General features: G+C 39.2%; 1 protein-coding gene and 1 long non-coding RNA gene across 13 annotated transcripts in view; one reads left to right on the top strand and one right to left on the bottom strand.

Moving 5' to 3' along the window:
* Positions 1-3,661, top strand: part of epb41l2 (erythrocyte membrane protein band 4.1 like 2) — a 60,158-nt gene extending 56,497 nt beyond the window's left edge. For 11 of the 12 annotated variants that reach the window (XM_034150721.1, XM_034150730.1, XM_034150729.1 and 8 more), the window contains 2 exons: positions 269-380; positions 1,098-3,172. In XM_034150721.1, coding sequence (XP_034006612.1) covers positions 269-370 — 102 coding nt within the window. In that variant the 3' untranslated portion in view covers positions 371-380; positions 1,098-3,172. Of the gene's footprint in view, positions 1-268; positions 381-1,097 lie in introns of all 12 variants that reach the window. The other variant, XM_034150726.1, reaches the window with a different exon arrangement.
* Positions 3,662-3,857: 196 nt separating this feature from the next.
* LOC117498556 lies at positions 3,858-9,663 on the bottom strand. Its single transcript, XR_004557589.1, has 3 exons — positions 9,215-9,663; positions 7,138-7,322; positions 3,858-4,960 (listed from the first exon to the last, which is right to left on the bottom strand). It is a non-coding gene; the product is annotated as an uncharacterized LOC117498556 (long non-coding RNA).
* Positions 9,664-20,539: the final 10,876 nt, after the last annotated feature.

The following is a 20,539-nucleotide window of genomic DNA, read 5'->3' as shown; positions in this document are numbered from 1 at the left end:
TTTACATTTTTTGGAAATAAGATACAAAAGTATTTTATTTCCACTTGATGTGTCCAAAGCCATTTTACTTCAACTCGAAGAAGTGAAATAGCGCATCGATCGTAAATCCAGCATTCTTGTCCTTTTTCTTTATGCTTCTTATTTAATTTTTCATTTAACTCCATCGTTTTTCCACCCTTCCCTCCTCCTCCCCTCCCCCCCCCATCACATCCTCCACTGCACGCCCTGCTCGGTGCTGCCTCTGTGTGGTTACCCCTCGGTACTGCAGGCACTGGCCCAGGCTATTAAGGAGGCCAAAGAGCAGCATCCTGACATGTCTGTTACCAGAGTGGTGGTTCATAAAGAAACTGAGCTGGCTGAGGAGGATTGACTGAACGCAGGTAATAATAATAATAGTAGTAAGGCATTATTATTATTATTATTCACGGTGAAAGTGCTGGAGGTCTTTGTGTTGCTCAAAAATGTTGCAGTGAACTTTCCATTTATATCAGGAATGAAAAAAGTATATATTTTTTTCTGTTGTACATTTAAGACTCACCTGTTTTCGCTGCACCTTGGTCATTCAAATCTAACAAAAAAGTTTTTTTTACTTAAAATAATTAAGCTTATTTGAAGCAAATGTACTTTCAGGATTTTGTGTATCTTTACTGTTGATTGCACCTGCTGTAAGTCACTTTGGTTAAACACATCTGTTTACAAAACACATGAGAATTAAATATTGAAACATGTGAAATAATAAATTAATAAAAATACTAATAGAGAAATTAAGGCGAAAGAGAAAAAAGATTACAAAAAATGCTAATTAATCATTTATAGATGATTAACACAAATATGTCACCAAAATACAATGTAATCTTAGAAGTGGGGTGCATAAAGTGGTTAATTTACGAAAACTGAAGGAACAAATGATCCCACACATGAAGCTGCTAAAGCCATCATGAAACATGAAAAGATTTGAAAGAAAAAGGAATATTACATTTAAGGAAGGCAGGCAGTGACTGATGGAGCACAAAGGAAATATTTTGAGTCGGAAAACTGATGTTGAATGCCATCATCCCACCGCCCCGGCTCACTGCCCCCCCCCTCTGTGTTCCCAGAGCTGAAGGACCCATCGTGACTGTTTTCTCCGCTGACGTCGAGCGACCTTCATCACCCTACGACAACCCTGACTGACTGAAGAGGAGGAAGAGGAGGAGAGCTGGAGAAACAGAAAGGAGACAAACAGAGAGAAGTCGCTCACCTCTTCCCTGTCCATCGTTCTTACATTTCTGTGGTGCATCTGAATCCCTCACTCCCAAAACGAGAAAAAAAGAAAAAAAAATACAACTTCCGAGGGAACAAAAAAAAGAACCACTTTGTTAGCTTAACATTTGTAGCGTGTTTTAATTTTTTTTAAATAGTGTTTTTTTCTTTTAACTGTTTTACAAAAAGAGAGGTAGTGTGTCTGTCATGTATTTCAAACTCAAAAGCTTAAGGGATGCACCGATAACCAAAAAATGAGTGAACGCATTGATTATTTCTCAAAAGTCAAAGTATGTTTTCCAGTTTTTTTTTAGATGTAAAGGTACTGACAATCACAAATATCTTTATCATTTTTTTTTCTAAAAAGGAATAAATATGACGCTAAAGCTTTGTACTTTTTTTACTGTATCAGCAGTGGAAAAGTGGAATTGGTGCATTCCTTAGAAAAAAGTAAAAAAAAAGTTCTGTTTTAAATTACAGCTCCCTCCCTCACTGACTGTGGTGTAAATGGAGAGGGACACAATGTAACAAAGTACTTAAATATTTAACAATAACAAGTAAGAACTGCTCGTTTTTCAACAAAATCAAACAGTCTTACTCATAAAATCACTTTCACAGTCAAATGAAGAACCAGGCGTGTCACGTTATCACATTTTAACACTAACAATTATAAAAAGAAAAAAAGTAGGGAGCTGTAACTTAATCTATCGCAGTAAAAACAAATCAACAACGTTTTGTTTCAAATTTTTATGATTGTGTCTTTTTTTTCTGTAAGTATAGTTGTTATTCATCCACATTCCTTGTGTGTTGACTGGCTGCTGAGTGAGTTCATTTTCAGTTAAATCCACTTAAATCTAAGAAGAGAATTTACATTTTGCCATTCACTGTGGACGGGAAAGAAAAGGAACATTTATTAAACGTGACACCAGACAGGTGGAATTACTTCCTTGTGATATATTTGTAAGTTTTACTGTATTTAAGAATTCAATTTTACTAAATTGACTGAAAATGAACTGACTTTAAAGCTATACAACTCTGTACAGTAAAACTAAAGGTTATTAGACGGGATGCAGCTTTTCGTTAGCTAAATGCTCTCCCTGGGCCCGCCCACTGTACGACACTAGCCATTCCTATTGGGCCGCAGGGAAGCAAGGGAGCAGTCTTTTGATTGGGAGAGAGGACCAGTAAACTGAAAGATAATTGGGAGATAGAGGTGGCGCTGCGCAGTGCCAACTAACAACTTTGGGAAAATACATTTAAAGGATATTGGCCTTTACTCTCTGACAAGGGAATGTTATTCACTCATGATTTAATTTGAATACTTTTAGGACAATCTTTAATACAAAATCTGCAAATTAAGCACAGGTACCAAACGGAGGAAAATTCAGATTTATTTTTGCTAATTTTGCAGCAGTTTGCCATCATAGTTCAGCACTTCATTTCATTCCCAGCTTCGTTTCATAAAAAGCCAACCAACCCTGCCAGATAAAATAAGATCTGGGATTTAATTGAGCATGTCTTCACATATTTGTATCTTAAGCGAGACTAGGTGGAAGGCTAATGTGTTTGATTGGTTTGAGAGTGTGTAGATAACAGATTATCCTACAGTACGTAGAGATAAGATTCTCAACAGCGGCTTATGTCGTAACTGTTTCACCGCAACCAAAATATTCTTCAGCATTAAAGCTATTTTACAATCAGTAGCCAGTACACTACAATCGGACAGTTACAACCAAAAAGTAAAATGCTGCTTAAAGGGAAACTTATCCGAGGGTTTGAAGTGCTCTTGAAACCCCTTGAATCTCATGTTTTATTCAGTTTTTGGTGTCATTTTACCGCAAATATTCCACAAAAATGTGACTGTGTAAATATTGGTGGCATTAAATGGGATAGAGCAAGAGGTCGACAAAGATTTTCAGTGTGAGCTGCGGAAAAACAAATTGTCCTGAAATGTACACGATTTTTAACTAAGAAGTGCCAGAGATTGATTTGAAAACACTTCCCGACTAACTGGACATAGAGGCATTTTGAATTGGAGACTTTTATCGTTAGGAAATGTTAACACACATTCTCCACGTACCACTTGATTGAGTGGTAATGAATGCCTGGGCTTTCTATGGGGACACAATGGTCTGACCTTTTCTATGCAGTTAATTTACATTCCAGATGAGGGGGAAGCTTCAACCTTTAACCCCCTAACGCCACAAAGCAGCAGAAAAACATTTTATAAAAACAACCGTGAAACGCTAGGCAGCTTTGGAAACTTTCGCTATCAAAAGAAAAATCACACTTTGAAAAAGGAATTGCTTGTATCACAACAGCTATATTTGTAGATTTGCTCATTGTCTTATCTCTGTGAAATTGATGTAGTTGGGATCTAATGGCGCCCTCTCTGATATTTTTAATATTGTCTCAGTGTTTTTGACATTGAAGGAACACACCACTACAAGCCACCATTTATTTTTTGTACTTCTAGCCCCGGGTTTAACCTCTTTTTCGGGGGTCTGGGCTCTTTTAACCAATCACAGGGGCTTTGGGGGGGCTGCGGGGTCTGGTTTTCCAAAATGTGGACATTTTATTTGAGGTTCATTAAAGAATTGTCTCAAATGAACGTGTTTCTATAAGTAATTTTATTAACATTAAACACATTATAGACAAACCGATGAAAGTTATCAGTATGTAACCAGTGGCAGCTCCATACAAACATGGTAACATTAATAACAGAAAGAGATGGTATTAATAATATATAATCAAAAGACAGTATGTTGTTGTTTTCTTGTATGAGGCTGATGAAGTAGATGATTATCTCATGCTTTGTACCACAGATTTGACCATTTCAATGACCAATACAACCAGCATCATTTTGTATTTCAATGACTTAAAATCTCAAAAGAAAAACTTTGTATAAAACAAAAAACACTTTGGAAAACCAACCACAGCTGCCTCATTGTTCTCTCTTTAGCCAACCAATGATCATCGGAAGGGTTTTTCTATCTAGCAGCTTATTGTCTTGTGTCCCCCACGCACAGCCACTCCTCCCCTGTGTAACACTGTTTAAATAAAGGATTGTTATACTCTGAAATCTGTTGGTCACATCATTTTTTATTCTTTCATAGGTTAATTTGTTGTATAAAATGTCAATCCTGTATGCTAATTCTCATAAAACTAGTTTTCTCGGTTGAGATATTCTAATAATGAAACATAAAGGTACAGTAATACAAACAAATTATCTTTTCAACACAGTTTCTCAAACTTTCTCCCAAGCTTTAAAGAAAGCTTTATGATGCTTTTAGCTTCATAACGATGACAGAAAAGGTAATATTCAAGATTAACATGAAGTTTAAAAGAACTGTCGTCATTATCACATCTTTTTTCAGAGTTAATGGTTTTTCTTTAGACGCTTCAACATTCATCATCTTAAGGCACTTTTATGATGGCTGAGATAAAGTCTTCCTGATTGAGTTGATATTTATTATCACACTGATTTGTAGAGATGTCCGTGCAATGTGACAGAAAAGTGATGATTTCAGAAGGTTTATGCTTCTGTTTTCAGTGTGGTTGGTGAAGAAAATGTGTGTGTGTGCTGTGCTGTCAGAGTGTGTGCGTGCGTGTGTGCCGTCAGCTGAGCGCTACCCAACACTCCTCCTGCTCCGGTCTGCACTCCTGTTCATCTGCCGGTAGATGGCGCTTCTGTTTTCTACCACCACATCCTCCTCAACTGGAAAATAGTAGGAGAACAAACTTGAGCACTGTTTGAAACATAAAATCAAGGACAAAATACAAAACAGACGGATAATAGTCCTCATACATGTTTTTTCTTGCATAGATGTGGTTACACAGGAGAAATGGAGGTATTTACCTCTTTAGTCATAGGCCTACCTACACACTGTTTCATACCCTTTTCCTTTGGTATATTGCTTGTTGCTATTGTTTGAAACTTTGCTAAATTAATAATGAACTAACAATTTATGTTATCGTCAAATTACAAATGCAGTCATCCTTTAGGTCTGCCAATCCTTGATTTTATGTGTTTCATTACGAAGGAAACGAGTTTTGAAAACTGTCCATTCCATTGTGCGCATGCGCAGTGTTAATCACTCGACTCGTCCTCATCACGCACAGGTGTGTCAAAAGTTAATGAAAACATTGTGAAAATCAACTTACCATTATGAACATTTTAATATATATCGTTTTTTTCCATTCATAAGCTACCCTAGAAATTTGTGCTAGCTAACTTTAATAGGCTATACTGCTTTGATATCAGAAATCCACTTAGCTAGCGTTGTTAACAAGTTAGCTTAGCTATTGCTTACAGCTAGGCTAGCTCGGAAAACGTAAACAATGTTTTCAACTCATTGTTTTATACATTTTGGAGCTTACATTATCAACTAAAATTATGTTGTTCACTTCCTGTTTCTGAAAAAAGACCTGTAGTATTAGAAAGTTGTAAAAAAAGGTGTTAACTGTGTTGCAGAGTTTCCCCTTTGGATTGTTGAAGATGGACGTCTCCTTGTAAACATTAACCGGGCAGAGGGAGCTAGGAGGACCACCATATTACTGAGTACGTTTATAGTTAAATTGCATTAATGTGCTATTTAACGCATCAATTAACATCCTGAAATGCAGCTTTAGGCTCTATCTTATGGTGATTTAATGACTGGACGACAGATGCAGCCATGTTTCCTATAAAGTCAGTTAATACTGAAGGCTTAAAGAGAAAGTCGTATAGAAACATTGACAAACAGTAAACTCCTAGTGTAAAAATAACACTAGTCTTAATTGATTATAATTTGCCTGAGAATAAACAGCAGTTGATGAACAGAGAACCACTCACACAGCCACACTTCCTAGTTTTACTACATGGCCATAGGATAACTTAATCTTTAAAAACAGGTCACAAAATACTAAATAAAATGCCAGCACTCACCAAGAAATTGATGAACACATCTTCTTTATATAGATGGCTGCACACAGCCAAACTGTGAGCTGACATAAGGCTGCAGTCCTTTTTTAAACAGAATTTGAGGCTTATCTAGTGAAAATCTCAATAAAATAAATCTTTACTTTCATATATCCTGTCTGTGGTAGTGGGAGAGGATGATTTCGGTAGACCTATAACCTTTGCTGGATGTGTTGATGACTGAGTGCCTGAACGTTGTGTCAAAGCAAAGCCCAAAGGGGTCAAGTTCACTTATCAAAACAACGCTTGTTATCAGAACACACACACACACTCACACTCACACTCACACTCACACTCACACACACTCACACAGATGAAAGAGAAGCAATTTCTGCAATGTTTCCACGCTTTGATGCTCTGACCCTCTTTAACACACACTGTGTCTTTCATACATTCACATATAAACACACAGACAAATCAGGCCACTATAGCTAATCAAATCAGTGACCTGGTCCTTAGTCACTCTTAGTTTCATCATATAAATGTCATTTTGCCAAGTTGTTTTTCTTCTTCTTGCAGCCTATTTTGGATCTTTTTCATTATTTAGAGTGTAGCTTGTTTTCGGGGCCTCAAGACATTTTTCTACATGACATGAGCCGTCGGGCATTGTTAAAAAGACAGTGTATGAGTGCGTTTGCAGAAAGTATAGTGCAATTCATGTATTATTTTTTCTGTAGATACTGGTATGAATACAAATATGTGCGTGACATTGGACTGATAGTGGTAGTTTTAGTGATTGATAGCATGCGATAAAACCTCCTCTTTGGAGTACTCTTTTATCTAGAAATCCTTTCAATGTGTTGATGTGTTTATTTATAGTTAGCGTAGCCCCGGAGAAAGACACGTCCATTTAGTTACACAGCACCATGGTAAATATAACATTAGCAAGAGATGTGGACATGGCCTAGACATTTAAAGTTAATGACGTTGCCTACCCTGTCTGATCTTCCAGCTGAGGTAGACGATCAGTTGCAGCAGCATCAGGCAGACAGACAGGAACAGCAGCAGACCAAACAGCCAGAGAGGGAAGAAGCTGTCTGTCTCTCTGTCTGTCTGCACCATGGTCTGTCGAAGGAGCAGAGCCAAATCAGCCCAGGGGCCGCTCAGCACCTCCATGCTGCTGTTGCATGGGAGGAAACATTTTAAAAGAGGGTGCCAGATTAATGTGATTATATGACAACTGAGGCACAATCAGATTGACACTTAATCATTCATTAATGAGAGCAAGACTGAGGTCATCTTTTTTGGACCGCAACCTCCAGCCTCTCCGGTTGATATTCTGGGCTCTATAAAAAAAAACATCCTCCCCTCGGTCATGAACCTTGGAGTGACCTTCACTGACACTTTTAAATTCGACAAGCAGGTCAGCACCGTAGTAAAATCCTGCTTTTTTAAAATAAGACTATTGGCCAAAACCAAGTCGTATTTATCTTTTAATGACTTAGAAAGGGTTATTAACGCCTTTGTAACCTCGAGACTGGACTATTGTAACGCTCTGTATGTGGGTATGGACCAGGCCTCAATTAAACGCCTACAGCTAGTCCAAAACGCTGCTGCACGTTTGCTGACTGGCCACAAAAAGCGTGACCACATCACCCCTATTCTGGCCTCACTACACTGTCTTCCAGTTCGGTTCAGAATTGATTTTAAAATCCTTTTATTTGTTTTTAAAGCACTAAATGGGCTGGCTCCGGCCTATATAACTGAACTGCTCCAGCGCTACACCCCAGCCAGAGCTTTAAGGTCTGCTGACCAGCTGCTGCTGGTAGTGCCCAAGACCAGGCTAAAAACCCGAGGGCACCGAGCCTTCGCAGCAGCTGGCCCTAGGCTCTGGAACACTCTGCCCCTCCATGTGAGGTCGGCCCAGACCCTAGGGGTTTTTAAATCTAAACTAAAAACACACTTCTTCTCTCTGGCTTTCTAGTTAGAGCGGAGCACGACTCCTGACTTTTGTGTGTTTTATTTTTATTTTGTTTTTAAGATATATCTGTTGTAATTAATTGTCGTTTACTGTGTTTGTAGTAATGTTTTTATTACATGTACAGCACTTTGGCTCGACCAAAAATCGCTTTTAAATGTGCTATATAAATAAAACCTGATTTGATTTGATTTGATTTGATTAAGAAATGGGAGCACCAAATGACATCAAGGTTACAAAAGGGATTAAATGCTTTAAAAGTCCAATTCTCTCACATATAAGACTTAGTTTTAATAGCAAGTAAGTCAACGTTTCTTATACTTTTATGTCATATACTACAGTTGTTCTAATATCATGTAAAAGCTAACTTTAAATTGGATGAGGTCTTTCCTTCATGTTGACATACAATGTAGTTATTAGTAGAGTTGGTAACATGGTAGTACCTCCTTCAAAGTACCTTATAGTATTTGTAAGAATGTACTATAGCAAGAGTTAATTAAGTTAAACAAACCAAATCTTTTTGAGTGTACTATAATCAATTTGAGTAATTTCAGCATTTCAACAGTAATTGTTAAATAAGGAAAAAAGTCAGAGCTCTTGCAGGCTTGCCCATTGTTTTTTGAAAATCCCAAATGTATTTACAATTTAAAGTGAGATGGAGAAAATAATGTAGTTTTTGTATATGCACATTAATCATACAATTACCATTCTGTTTTCAATAGTGGTGACACATGATGTAAAGTTATTTTCAAAGGAAAATGCGGTATGAGACATTTTAAAGAATGCATTTACATTCTTTGTTTCGATGTTCGCTAACATTAGCATGCAGATCAGTTCAATGTGTCCATATATGGTAAATTAAAACATTCTGAGTTAAAAATTAATCATTAATCAGGCTAATAATTTCAACCCTATCTGTTTTTGCTGATGGTCAAGTCATGTGTGTCATTTCCTTTATGTTTGAATGGAAACACAAAAGGAAAACACAGCTCAGAGTACCCCAAAACAAGCAGCTCCATTCACAGAAAACGTTTGTGAATTATTAAAGACACAGCATAGACGGTTATTAGTATAAATCAAAAATATCTACTTACAGTTTCAGGTTCCCCAGAGACAGGTTTGAAGGGATGCAGATGGTAATGATTTACAGATGGCTGCCAAATATTATCAGTGAGCTAAAACATAGTTGTCCTGGCAGCTGTCGGTACTCAAATGAAATGGTATCATAGCCAGGAATTAAGTGGAGGTCAAAGGTGACATATTTGCAATGGCTGTCACATAACTTCAAGACCTAAAAGTTTTAAAACTCAGTCAGCGTCGGGGTGTCACATCAGGTTTCACCGGTGAAGGAAGTGAGATAATCCACAGAATAATTCCTCAGGGAGAAATATGGTGGGTGTAATCCAGAGGTAAAGCAGGTACTGTGATTTTCTCTCGTTCTGTCTTTCTTTTGCTCCCGTCCCTCTCTCTCATTGGCAGAAATGCCCCCACTGTTGTTGTTGACGATGTGAACTTTGTTCTCTTTCAACGGTCAAACCTTGTGATTGCTAAGAAGATTAGCTCTACTGGCCAGGTCTGAGTGTGTGAATATGTGTGTGTTACAGTACAGAGAGAGTGTTACTGCAGGTTAATCCAAACGGGAAAATGTGTCTAAATCCAATACTTTTTTGTGTACGTGTGCTTTGGGAGCTTGAGTTATGTTTTGGTCATTGAACCTTAGACCTTTGCTCTCACTGTGTCATAAAACACACACTACTCACTGACACACACACATGATTCCCCCTCAGATTGAAAAGAGAAGTCTCACTCCCTGCCTTTTTCCCTTTGTCTACTTATCTTTACCAACAGAAACTGACACCTTTTCAGTGAATCTAATGAATACTTTAAAAGAGCACTGATGGCATCAACCTTGACACAGTTGTCACAACAAAAAGGGAGGGGGGGGGGGCAATCAGTTTGACACTTAAGCTTACATACTAACTGTAGTGTTACACCCTGTTGGAAGTCACATGAACACATTACTTTTAAGGTTGCTGAAAATATTTTTAATGAGCACAGATATCAAATCAAAGCACATTTTAATTATACAACCCAATATCCCAAACTACAAATTTGCCTCAGGGGATTTTTCAATCTGTACAGCAAATGACTGTCCTTAAAACCTTTTAATGAACTAGTAAAAACTCCCCAAAAGATACCCCACTATTAGTTTGGGAAATGTGGATATGAGATGGATTAATATGAGTTTAAACCGCACATTGTCCTATATATATATATATATAAAAGATAAGATAAGATAAGATGGTACTTTATTGATCCCAATTTGGGAAATTGTTTTTGTTACAGCAGCATAAAAGACAAGGCATTTTACAATAAAACAAAACTACAAAATAAACAAGAATAGAAAGAAAAAGAAAATAGAAAATATACATGTTGAAATAGAAAATATACATGCATATATTATATATACAAATATATATATATATTTACCATATCAAAAATATATGGAATATGGAGTATTAAATATTGAACAGATTATGTATGAGTAAAATGTACAACGTGGTTTTATTTCTAGAGAAACTCTGGAGCAGAGAGTTCTCTCCCAGCCAGAGGTGATTTGTTGGACAGTGTTATTGCAGTGGGCAGGAATGTTTTCCAGTATCTGTCCTTGTGGCAGGGGAGCTGCAGCAGTCTGTTGGAGAAGGAGCTCCGTTGACTGTCCATCTGCAGGTGGAGAGGATGGGTGGAGTTATCCATGATGGACAACAGCCTGTTCAGTGTCCTCCTCTCCACCACAGCTTCAAAGGGGTCCAGCTTGATGCCGATAACTGACCCAGCTTTCCTGATCAGTTTATTGATCCTGCTGGTGTCACCATATTCTCAGCTAACACTGATTTTACTCATCCAACAGGCATGGAGCAACATAGACATTGATTTGGAGTCGTGTATCAGACCACCCAGCGAAGGTAAGTACATTACACGCTCTCCTATTTGCTCCCTTTTGGTCTCCACCATCTCCTCCTAGGGAAAAATCTGACTATAGCTGCCTAATGCTCCACAATGTTCACCAGCTATGCTAACTGTGTCTGTCCACCAGTTGGTGCCGGCCAGTTAGCGTACCTTGTGTATTTGACCTTTCCTTTGTCAAAAACATGTATCAATTGTTGAAATACAAATAAGGATAAGAGCAAATTGAACCAGTAGCTTTTTCTCTCTCACATATTTGCATTGGACTGTCCAATTTATTGTTTGCTTAAAGTAACCAACATTTCCTGCCATTTTTGTATAAGATAAAACAAGATAAGATGTACTTTATTGATCCCAATTTGGGAAATGTTTGCGTTGCAGCAGCATAAAACACAAGACATTGCACATAAGAGAAATTAAGAGTAGAAAAAAACAATTCTAAAATGTAAACATCTCAAAATAGAAATAAAACGGCAATAAAAAAAGTAGAAAATATACACGTTGAAATCCCAATTTACAGTAAACAAAATATAAAGCAGGATATTATATACATTAAGTGTGTGAGGAATGGAATATTGAATTAAATAAAGGTGTGAAATGAACAGTATGACTTTAAGTCCAGTTTATTTTGTACTTTTACATCTGGAGTTACATCATTTCTTATTTTCGTATCTTATCATGGAGATCAAATCGTTTTCAGTTCAGTTTATAAAGTACTAAAAGTTGTACTGGAAAACGTATGAATATCTAAGAAGGCATTTTATTAATACAAATGTAGATTCTTCAACTCTTCCTAGCTTTGTGGCTATACCAGGCTAACCACCTTGATGTTATGATGCTGCTAGAAGTCTCTACATACTGACACACTGCTGGTTTCCACCTGCAGTTTTATTTGACCACATCTTAACAAGCTAACAAGCTGGCAGGAAACCAAACGCAGGTTGTGTTCCCTCTGAAGTCCTCCGGGAACGTCAGGAGCCTGTGGTTTTTATATTCGCTGCCAACACGTCTTAGTTCTCGCAGCACGTATCTCTGCCCTCGGTGTGGTCTGACACCCGCTCAGATCCCAGCATCAGCTCTCCTGTCATGGGAAGACCGATTTAAAAACACACCATTAGTCTTTTCTCAGAGGAGAGAAAGCAGGCTTTATATGTGATCCAATCAAACAAGCCTAATTTGGCTCTGGTTGCTGAGAAGGGCCGGCTATTCAAGAGATGCTGTCATCCACATCAATGGTATCGATCCGCTTTGTTGTTTCTCCGAATGATCACGAGATAAAGGGTTTATTCTCGGAGAAGAAGAGCATGTGTGTCTCTGTCTTCTTTTGTGTTTGTTTTCTGATTGACTGGGTCACAATGCAGCTATTTCTGGAGGATTTACACACACCGCTCCGTGTTTTTCTATGATCAAAGACATCATTATTGTGTGTGTGTGTGGGGGCTCTCATTGATCAGCTTAATGGAGGCTTGTGAGAGATAGATAGAAAGGTGTTTTTATGTGATTTCTAAACTTATTTAGTTGCCTTTATATTCCAAAATGGCATGTTTTAATTAAAGCCGTAGAGTAAGAAAGTAAATACCCACAAAAGAGACAACTTAGCGTTATTTATGAAACATGACTGATAAAACATTTAAGGGGCTCTTGCGGATACAGGAAGTGAAACTCTCTCTGTAAATCTCTTCTGAGCAGCCATAACTCTGGCTAAATGTTTCCTCCAGATCAGATTAGACTTCTCCCATGATGCCCGGGGAGGACTCTTGGAGCGTTTACCAAGCTTGTCTGCGAAGAACAACGAAAGTGTTTCTGTTTCTCTGCAGCTCCAGTGTTTCTATTGGGCTTTTCTTCTCTCTCTCCTATTCTCTCTGGTGTACTCGCGCCACAAAACAGAACCACACTTTCAACTTATAAGTTATTTACTGACAAAAGTTTGGAGAACAAAATAAAGCAGATATGAAGCTGCTGCAGGATCAGGACTGTTGAGTGATGGAGAAAGAGCGCTTGCCCTCAGTGTTAACCTCAACACTTTTCTCAGGCTTTTTACCCCGTATCTTTTTTATGGTTGCCAACGCTCAGAATCCTAATCCTCCCTTCTCCTTGTGTGTCTGCTGGTGTAGTTAGGCTGCCGTTTCCACTTTGTATCTGTGTTTATGTGTGTGTTTGTGCAGTCCGATGTGTGGGTGGATGGTTGTCTGCGTATGTCTTCAGCACTGTGGGAACGGATCCTGGGTTTCATTGATTGTAAACAGATGATATCACCTCAACTCCCTCCGTCTCTTCCTCATGATACCAAGGCTGTTTAATTGATAGAAAACACAAATAGAAATGAATACAGCCCAGGGGTTTTTCTAGAAAAATATAATGAGGGCAATACTGTGGCGCTGATCTTGTATACAAGCTGATGACGTGAACAACAATGCTACGTCGGAGCCCCGTAAAAACAAAGCTGTCTTTGTGTCTAACATTCTATTTGTCACATTTTTGGAGTAATTATACCGTTTTTGACTAACAGAAATATTGTTTTTGGCATCACTTTAAAATCGCACGCTGAAAGTAAGAGGGCACAGTGCCCGTTACCCGATTTAGACAAATCCCTTCTGCCCACTCGCTAAAGAGACATTTGCTTTGTGTTTATCGTGGCTGTTGATTGTTCAAATATCAGACCTACATGTGCACAAATCACATCTTGCTGTCCCAGGTAATGCTACATTTCAGTTTGAGTTTGATTTTAATTTGTGATATGCATCCTCCAAAACCCCAAATGCTAATTATTGTCCTAAACCAGGGGTCTCCAACCTTTCTTCATCTGAGAGCTACTTTGAAAAAAATGAAAGTGGCCAAGAGCTACTTGCATCACATCGCTTCCATTTATTCACATAGTCCTCATCAGTTGAATTAAGCTATACTTTTGTACACGTGTGAAATTGCAATACCTAAAGCTTATCACAAATCTTAACTTCACATCAAGGTCCAAGAAAACAAACATTTCTCACATATTATTATGGCCCACAGAGTAAGTACATCACTGAAGATTCACATAAATGTCCTTAATCACCACCTTACAAGCATTTTATGGCACATGTGTAAAATAAGTGCATTCACTCTTTTTTACAGTCAGTGAGACGACTGGCACTGCATGGAGTCCACCATACAGGTGTGTGCTGGAGTGTACCCACTTAGGTTCACTCTAATAGAGTCATTTAAATGTTCATCACTCAGCTTTGTTCTGTATTTAGATTTCATGACATTCATGTCAGAAAAAGCTGCTTCACAAAGGTATGTAGAGCCAAATAAAGCAGACATTTTCAGTGCTGCTTGGTGAATGTTCTTATCGTTTTCTGGATCTACAAGGCTCCAGAAATGTTGTGAGTTTTGCTGAGACTTAAGCTGAACATGATTTTGGAGATTTATAACCTCCATCTCAGCCATCTTTTTCTTCTTCTTCTTTGTCTTGACATTAAATTATAAACCATAATAAATCAATTGTATAGGTCAGCCTCCCTATATCTGTGTGTGAAATTGTTCCATCCTCAAAAACAAAAAACGAATACTTCTGCAGTCTAGCTGCAGCTTCTAGCAACGATCTTCTGTTAAAAAAAGGACACTGAAGGTCCTGAATGTGGCATCACAAACATGACTTGAGTCTGAACACAGCAGACAACAGGAGTATTTACAACAGCATTATAAAAACAAAAATAGTGCATGTGGGTGCACACTTACATTCTCTGTCTTACTGTTACATAAATCCCATGAATGTAGGAGATTAAGTTAGCTTCATCATATCTCAATCAGTGATTAAGTGAATAATAAAGTTTCAATCAGGTCACTATCAGCCTGTCACTCATTATTTTCAGGGGGGGGGGGTTGGAGGAACAGAGGAGACGGTGATCGCGGAAGCTTTCCTCCTGCCTCCACAAACTTTACACACGTATTTATCAACTGAAAATAGCAAGAGGACATTCATACTCTGCAATCCAAGACTTGATTAAATCCACCAAAAACCTGACAAAAAACACAAATCCCCCCCTGTGTGTCTCTGAGCCGCAGCGACACGGACTGATTCAGAGCGGGTCACTCTGCTGTTGGTTCTGGACTGGTGTTGGTGGAGAAAGCAGATTGCTCCGTGTGTGGTGCCGCTGTCACGTCTGTTCCTTGATCTCTGCGTCACCGACCAATTTGATATTCGTGTGACAGAAACAATTCTAAAATAAAAAAACGTTATTGTCCAGCCGCGGCCGAAAAATCAAGAAGCATCCTTACTACGCTATAATCGATAATCGAGCGGCGAGCTACTGAAAAGCTTTTCAGTAGCTCGCCGCTCGATTATTGACGTGTTGGAGAGCCCTGTTCTTAACAGATTTCTGTTTGATAAATATTTTGGAACACTATTTAATCGTGTAAAGAATAATGCATTTATATTTCCTGCACGACTAACACAACTAGGTTATCCTCTCCAAACTTGCTTTCAGTTATGGATGAGTTCCCACTTTGATTGATTCTCTGTACTGTCTTAAAGGGCCCATGTCATGGCCATTTCCACTGATCATAATTACATTGTTGAGGTATACTAAAATAGATTTATACTGTGCAATTTTCCAAACTCACATTGGTTTCGCATACAGCATCTCTGTCAAGCATGTGTATTCAGCAGTATTCACTTTCTCCACTAAACGACTCGTTGGAGCTCTTGCCCCCCCCTCCCTGTGAGCCTAGTGTGCTCCGATTGGTCAGCTCGGCCACTCGTTCTGATTAGTCAACCACCAGAGAGGCTGCGCCCATGTCAGTGCTTTTCCTTCCCGGCTGCTCTCAGCGTAACATCAGTCTTATCATGGCGTCGGTACAGCGGTATATTTTATATACATATATATTTTTAACTGTTGTTATAGAAGAGTGTGACGGCCTCAGGGCCTTTGTCTTACGGTGGGGTGGAGCTGAAGAGGGTAATCAGCGCGATCACGGACACCTCCGTAGCCGGTGCTATTAATCCCAGCGGCCCGGAGTCTCTCCAAAGCGGCTGCAGAAGGACGAACTGAGCGACCCTCTCCCCTCGACCACCTGTCTCTGCATTTACTACAATAAATGTGCCGTGGTTTTGTAAACTCGTGTATGTCTCCTTGTCTTTCCGTTGTGGCCTACGAGCTACTCTCATAACAAAGAGTAAGTTATTTTTACCCGTTATAAACTACTACTGTTTGATGAGAAATCAAATCATGGTTTGCTATATATGAATTCAGGAAGAAAGGATAGGCCTACTAAGTATTTCCATTAAACTTTATTTTTAGAAATGTACAAAATGAACATAAATATACATATATACACACGGTATATCATTCATTCCTCCTCCTCGCATCTTGCCTGCGCACAGTCGGTGCGGTGCCTTTTAGCACCCTCAGTAGTAGTAGAATCCCTTCCCCGTCATGGATTGTCCGCCAGGATCTGGCTGGACGAAATCAAATGCAAATCATAAAATATTAGAGAAACTTAGTTGTTTTAGATTCGTTAGTAGTAGTTGTGTAATGAACAGCTTGCCTGCTAATATGCTAACCTAGCTTTGTTTACCTTGGTAGCTAACACGATATGAACGTTAGCTTGGAGGAAAGGCAACTATAATGCAGTGTAATAAAACTACTATGAACAAAAGCTAGTGGTTCATATTAGGCTAGCAATAACGTGTTTATAATTGCAATCGTATACGGGTATTCTGCTACGTTCGGTCATACAATGTAACTTGCATGAATACATTGTTTTGCGCTAGCATACAGCTAGCCTCGTTAGCTACATGCAGTATATGTACGGTCACAATGTACGGTAAATCACAGTACAGTATACTGTATGAGTATTCCGTGTGTGTGACTGCAGACATTCTCCTGCCATGACAAACATGTAAGGCCATCTGCTGACATTGTAGTTGATATATTTAAACGCTAGCAACGTAGCATCACAAAAATGTTTTTCTGACCGAAACTAGCTCTAGCTCCGTGTGTTAGATCGCTACGCCAGCTATAATGTAATTACGTTTCGCGACTGACCGGCAAATCACCCGGAGTATACTGTCAATAGGTATTTTGTGTGTGAATGCAGACATTCTCCTGCTATGACAAACATGTAAGGCCATCTGCTGACATTGTAGTTGATATATTTAAACGCTAGCAACGTAGCATCACAAAAATGTTTTTCTGACCGAAACTAGCTCTAGCTCCGTGTGTTAGATCGCTACGCCAGCTATAATGTAATTACGTTTCGCGACTGACCGGCAAATCACCCGGAGTATACTGTCAATAGGTATTTTGTGTGTGAATGCAGACATTCTCCTGCTATGAGATACATGTATGCAAGGCCATCTGCTGATATTAGAGTTGATATATGGAAACTCTAGCAACTTAGTTAGCACTGTGTCAATGGCTTAGCAGTCCAACACAGTTTACACATTTAAACAGTCTTGTTTGATAAATACACAAATAACAATGCAAACTTACAGGTTGTATACCCAGATCTTCCCCTGCTCCAAACGGTCCAAACAAGCTGTGCATATCCGGCCTCAAACTGGGCAATGTTTTGGAAGCTTTCGTCTGTGAAATGCCGGTTCTTCGAACCTCTGGAGGAGGAACAGGACGCTGCTGGTGTGGCCATAGCTCTTCGGGATTGGTCCATTTCGTTCCGGGTACCGCATGACATCAGGCGGTACCCGGAAGAATCAAATGGGCAGTGACGTATCTCCAACGAGGCGTTTTGGGGAGGTATTTTCTGTGTTAGAGTTTTACTCGCTACAGGGTGTACTTTGAGGGTTTTGACTCTGCACACCGTTTACATGCATAAAAACCTTCATAACACACAAGGGGACGGGTAATAACCGGAAAAGCATGACATGGGAGCTTTAACTTGATAAAACGCTGATTTGGACCCAAAATGTTGTACTCGTCCAAATCTACTAGAGGGAAACTCAAAGTCCTCTTGGAGATAGAACTGGCACAGGATGGATGTGGATGTGAATGAGTTTATCCACACAGACCGTGTAGAAAGTGTTATTTTTTTGCAGCCTCCCGTAGTTGCTGTTTACTCGCAGGATGGGACAATTCGCTGCAGGGAAAGTTATGGATTTCTTTGAAGTGAAAATAAGTGCCATGTTTAGTAGCTTGAGTAATGTTTTCATGCCCCTGGCTATTGTTTCAATAAATGCTTTAGTCATTTAGTATTCCTGTTAGGAATGATGTTTTTAAAAGACAGAGGTGGTTTGTCCGTCTGTCTTTCTACCATTTTGTCTAATTATTCAAGTACTGAGTTTACAGAGTAGTTCATTTATGAATTAGTCAATCAACAGACAATTCCACTGATAGTGGATTAAGCATTATAAAAAAAAGTCTATGTTTTAAAAGGAATTCATTAACAATGTAACTGTGCCTTTTCTATCATGTAAAAATCAATTGTATATAGTCCGTACTAAATACAGATATTAGAAGAAAACACAGGCCTCTAATTTTAATGATATTTATCTCAAATGACCTCTCTTCCCAGCTTTTCTTTGGAGAAAAAACGTTCATTGGTTTTCATAAAATGGGTTTTTAGCCCGTCTGGTTTATATCCTTTTCTAGAGTTGTAGCTGTGAATCACATGTATATTTGAGTTGAAGCCGCTAAAGTTAAGTAGGGGCAGAAATCAATAATATGCCCACTTACAACAATACATAATATACTAAGAGTGCATTGACGTAGACACGTTGTGCCTCTTCACCTATACATTTGAGTTCTTACTCTTTTTCCTTACTGATGGTATGTCATTTGGTTGTGTGTGTAGACGGTGGAAGCAGGGAGAGGCATATACGTGCCTTGATCCCTGCCGAGTCGACGCACAACTGTTGATTGGTGTCAGTGCCAAAAACTTTTTAGGAGCAATGCGCTCATGGTATAGATGTGGCGCATACATCTTAGTTCCTACTCTTTTCCCTCACCCTATCCTAAGGGAGTGCATGTACGTAGACACGTTGTGCCTCTCCACCTCTGTTCCTTACTTCTTACTTGCTACCCTTTTCCCTCAACCTATCCTAAGGGAGTGCATGTACGTAGACACGTTGTGCCTCTCCACCTCTGTTCCTTACTTCTTACTTGCTACCCTTTTCCCTCAACCTATCCTAAGGGAGTCCATGTACGTAGACACGTTAGTTTAGCTGCTATAGGCTTAGACTGTCGGGGGACACCTTACTTCTTCCTTCTGTCTGTCTGTACCCGTGTACTCTCATGTTCCGAATAACCCAGCTTCCCCCAAATTTCTTTTTGGTGTCTATCTTCTTTGGATCCTGAGTCGCGGCTGATCCTGTTGCTGCGGTCCTGTGTCCTGTATCCTCTATCCTGAGTTCTGGATTTGAGTCCTGGATTTCGAGTCGTGGCTGAACCTATCACTGTGGTCCTGCCTGACTCTCATCATACTACTTCCCTGATGGCTCCCACAGGACTGTTGACATCCTCGTGGATTCATCTTCTTATTATAGACACATGCATTTCCAAACATTTGGTCTACCTATGCTGTAAAATGTATTATCTCTTCGATTTACACACGGCATCTATTGCACGTCTGTCCGTCCTGGGAGAGGGATCCCTCCTCTGTTGCTCTCCCTGAGGTTTCTCCCATTTTCCCCTTTAAACTGTGGGGTTTTTTCTCTGGAAGTTTTCCTTGTACGATGTGAGGGTCTAAGGACAGAGGGTGTCGTATTGTCATACTGATATTCTGTACAAAGTGTGAAGTCCACTGAGACAAATGTAACATTTGTGATATTGGGCTATATAAATAAACATTGATTGATTGATTGATACATAGCATTTTCAGAGTGAATTATTACAAGATAGAGAACGGAGACACTTGTTTCACTCCAAATGGGCACACACAGTTGCCAGGAGACTGCAGACACCTGACCAGAGAGCAGAGGTTAGAGAGTGCATTTACGCTCAGTAGAGGACATGGAGATGGACTGATATACTGCAGGAATAAAAAACAGGGGGTTTTCCAGGAACTGATGGCAGGATGGATCAGGTTCTGACAAAACAGAACAAAATGTTCAGATGTTATTCCTGATCAGCATGCATTGTGAATTTGCTCCGCCAAGCTGCAGTCAGACTGTCACTACAGTCTCACTGCAGTGAGTGTGTCTGTGTGGGTGTGGAGGAGAGGGGGGGTATACATGTTTGAGGATGGACCTGGAGCACAGAATGATGATGATGATGATGATGGAAAGGGACTGGAAGTGGACATTTGGGCCGATGCATGATGGCGATGGCTGAGGATCATAGACCACATACATTGTGTATTCAAAGATTATAAATGTTGATATATCGACTGTGAACAGCTAATACAAATGTTAATTCTATCATAGATTAACTTCTTATTAGGGCTTAAAGGATTATTAAAATGCAATCAAAAACCCAATTTTGAGTTATATATTAAATGTATATGGCAGGGGGCGATAT

Source organism: Trematomus bernacchii, unplaced genomic scaffold (assembly GCF_902827165.1).
Source record: "Trematomus bernacchii unplaced genomic scaffold, fTreBer1.1, whole genome shotgun sequence".
NCBI lineage: Eukaryota > Metazoa > Chordata > Actinopteri > Perciformes > Nototheniidae > Trematomus > Trematomus bernacchii.
Note: the sequence above shows the minus strand (reverse complement) of the source record. Positions and strands in the feature narration are given on the sequence as shown.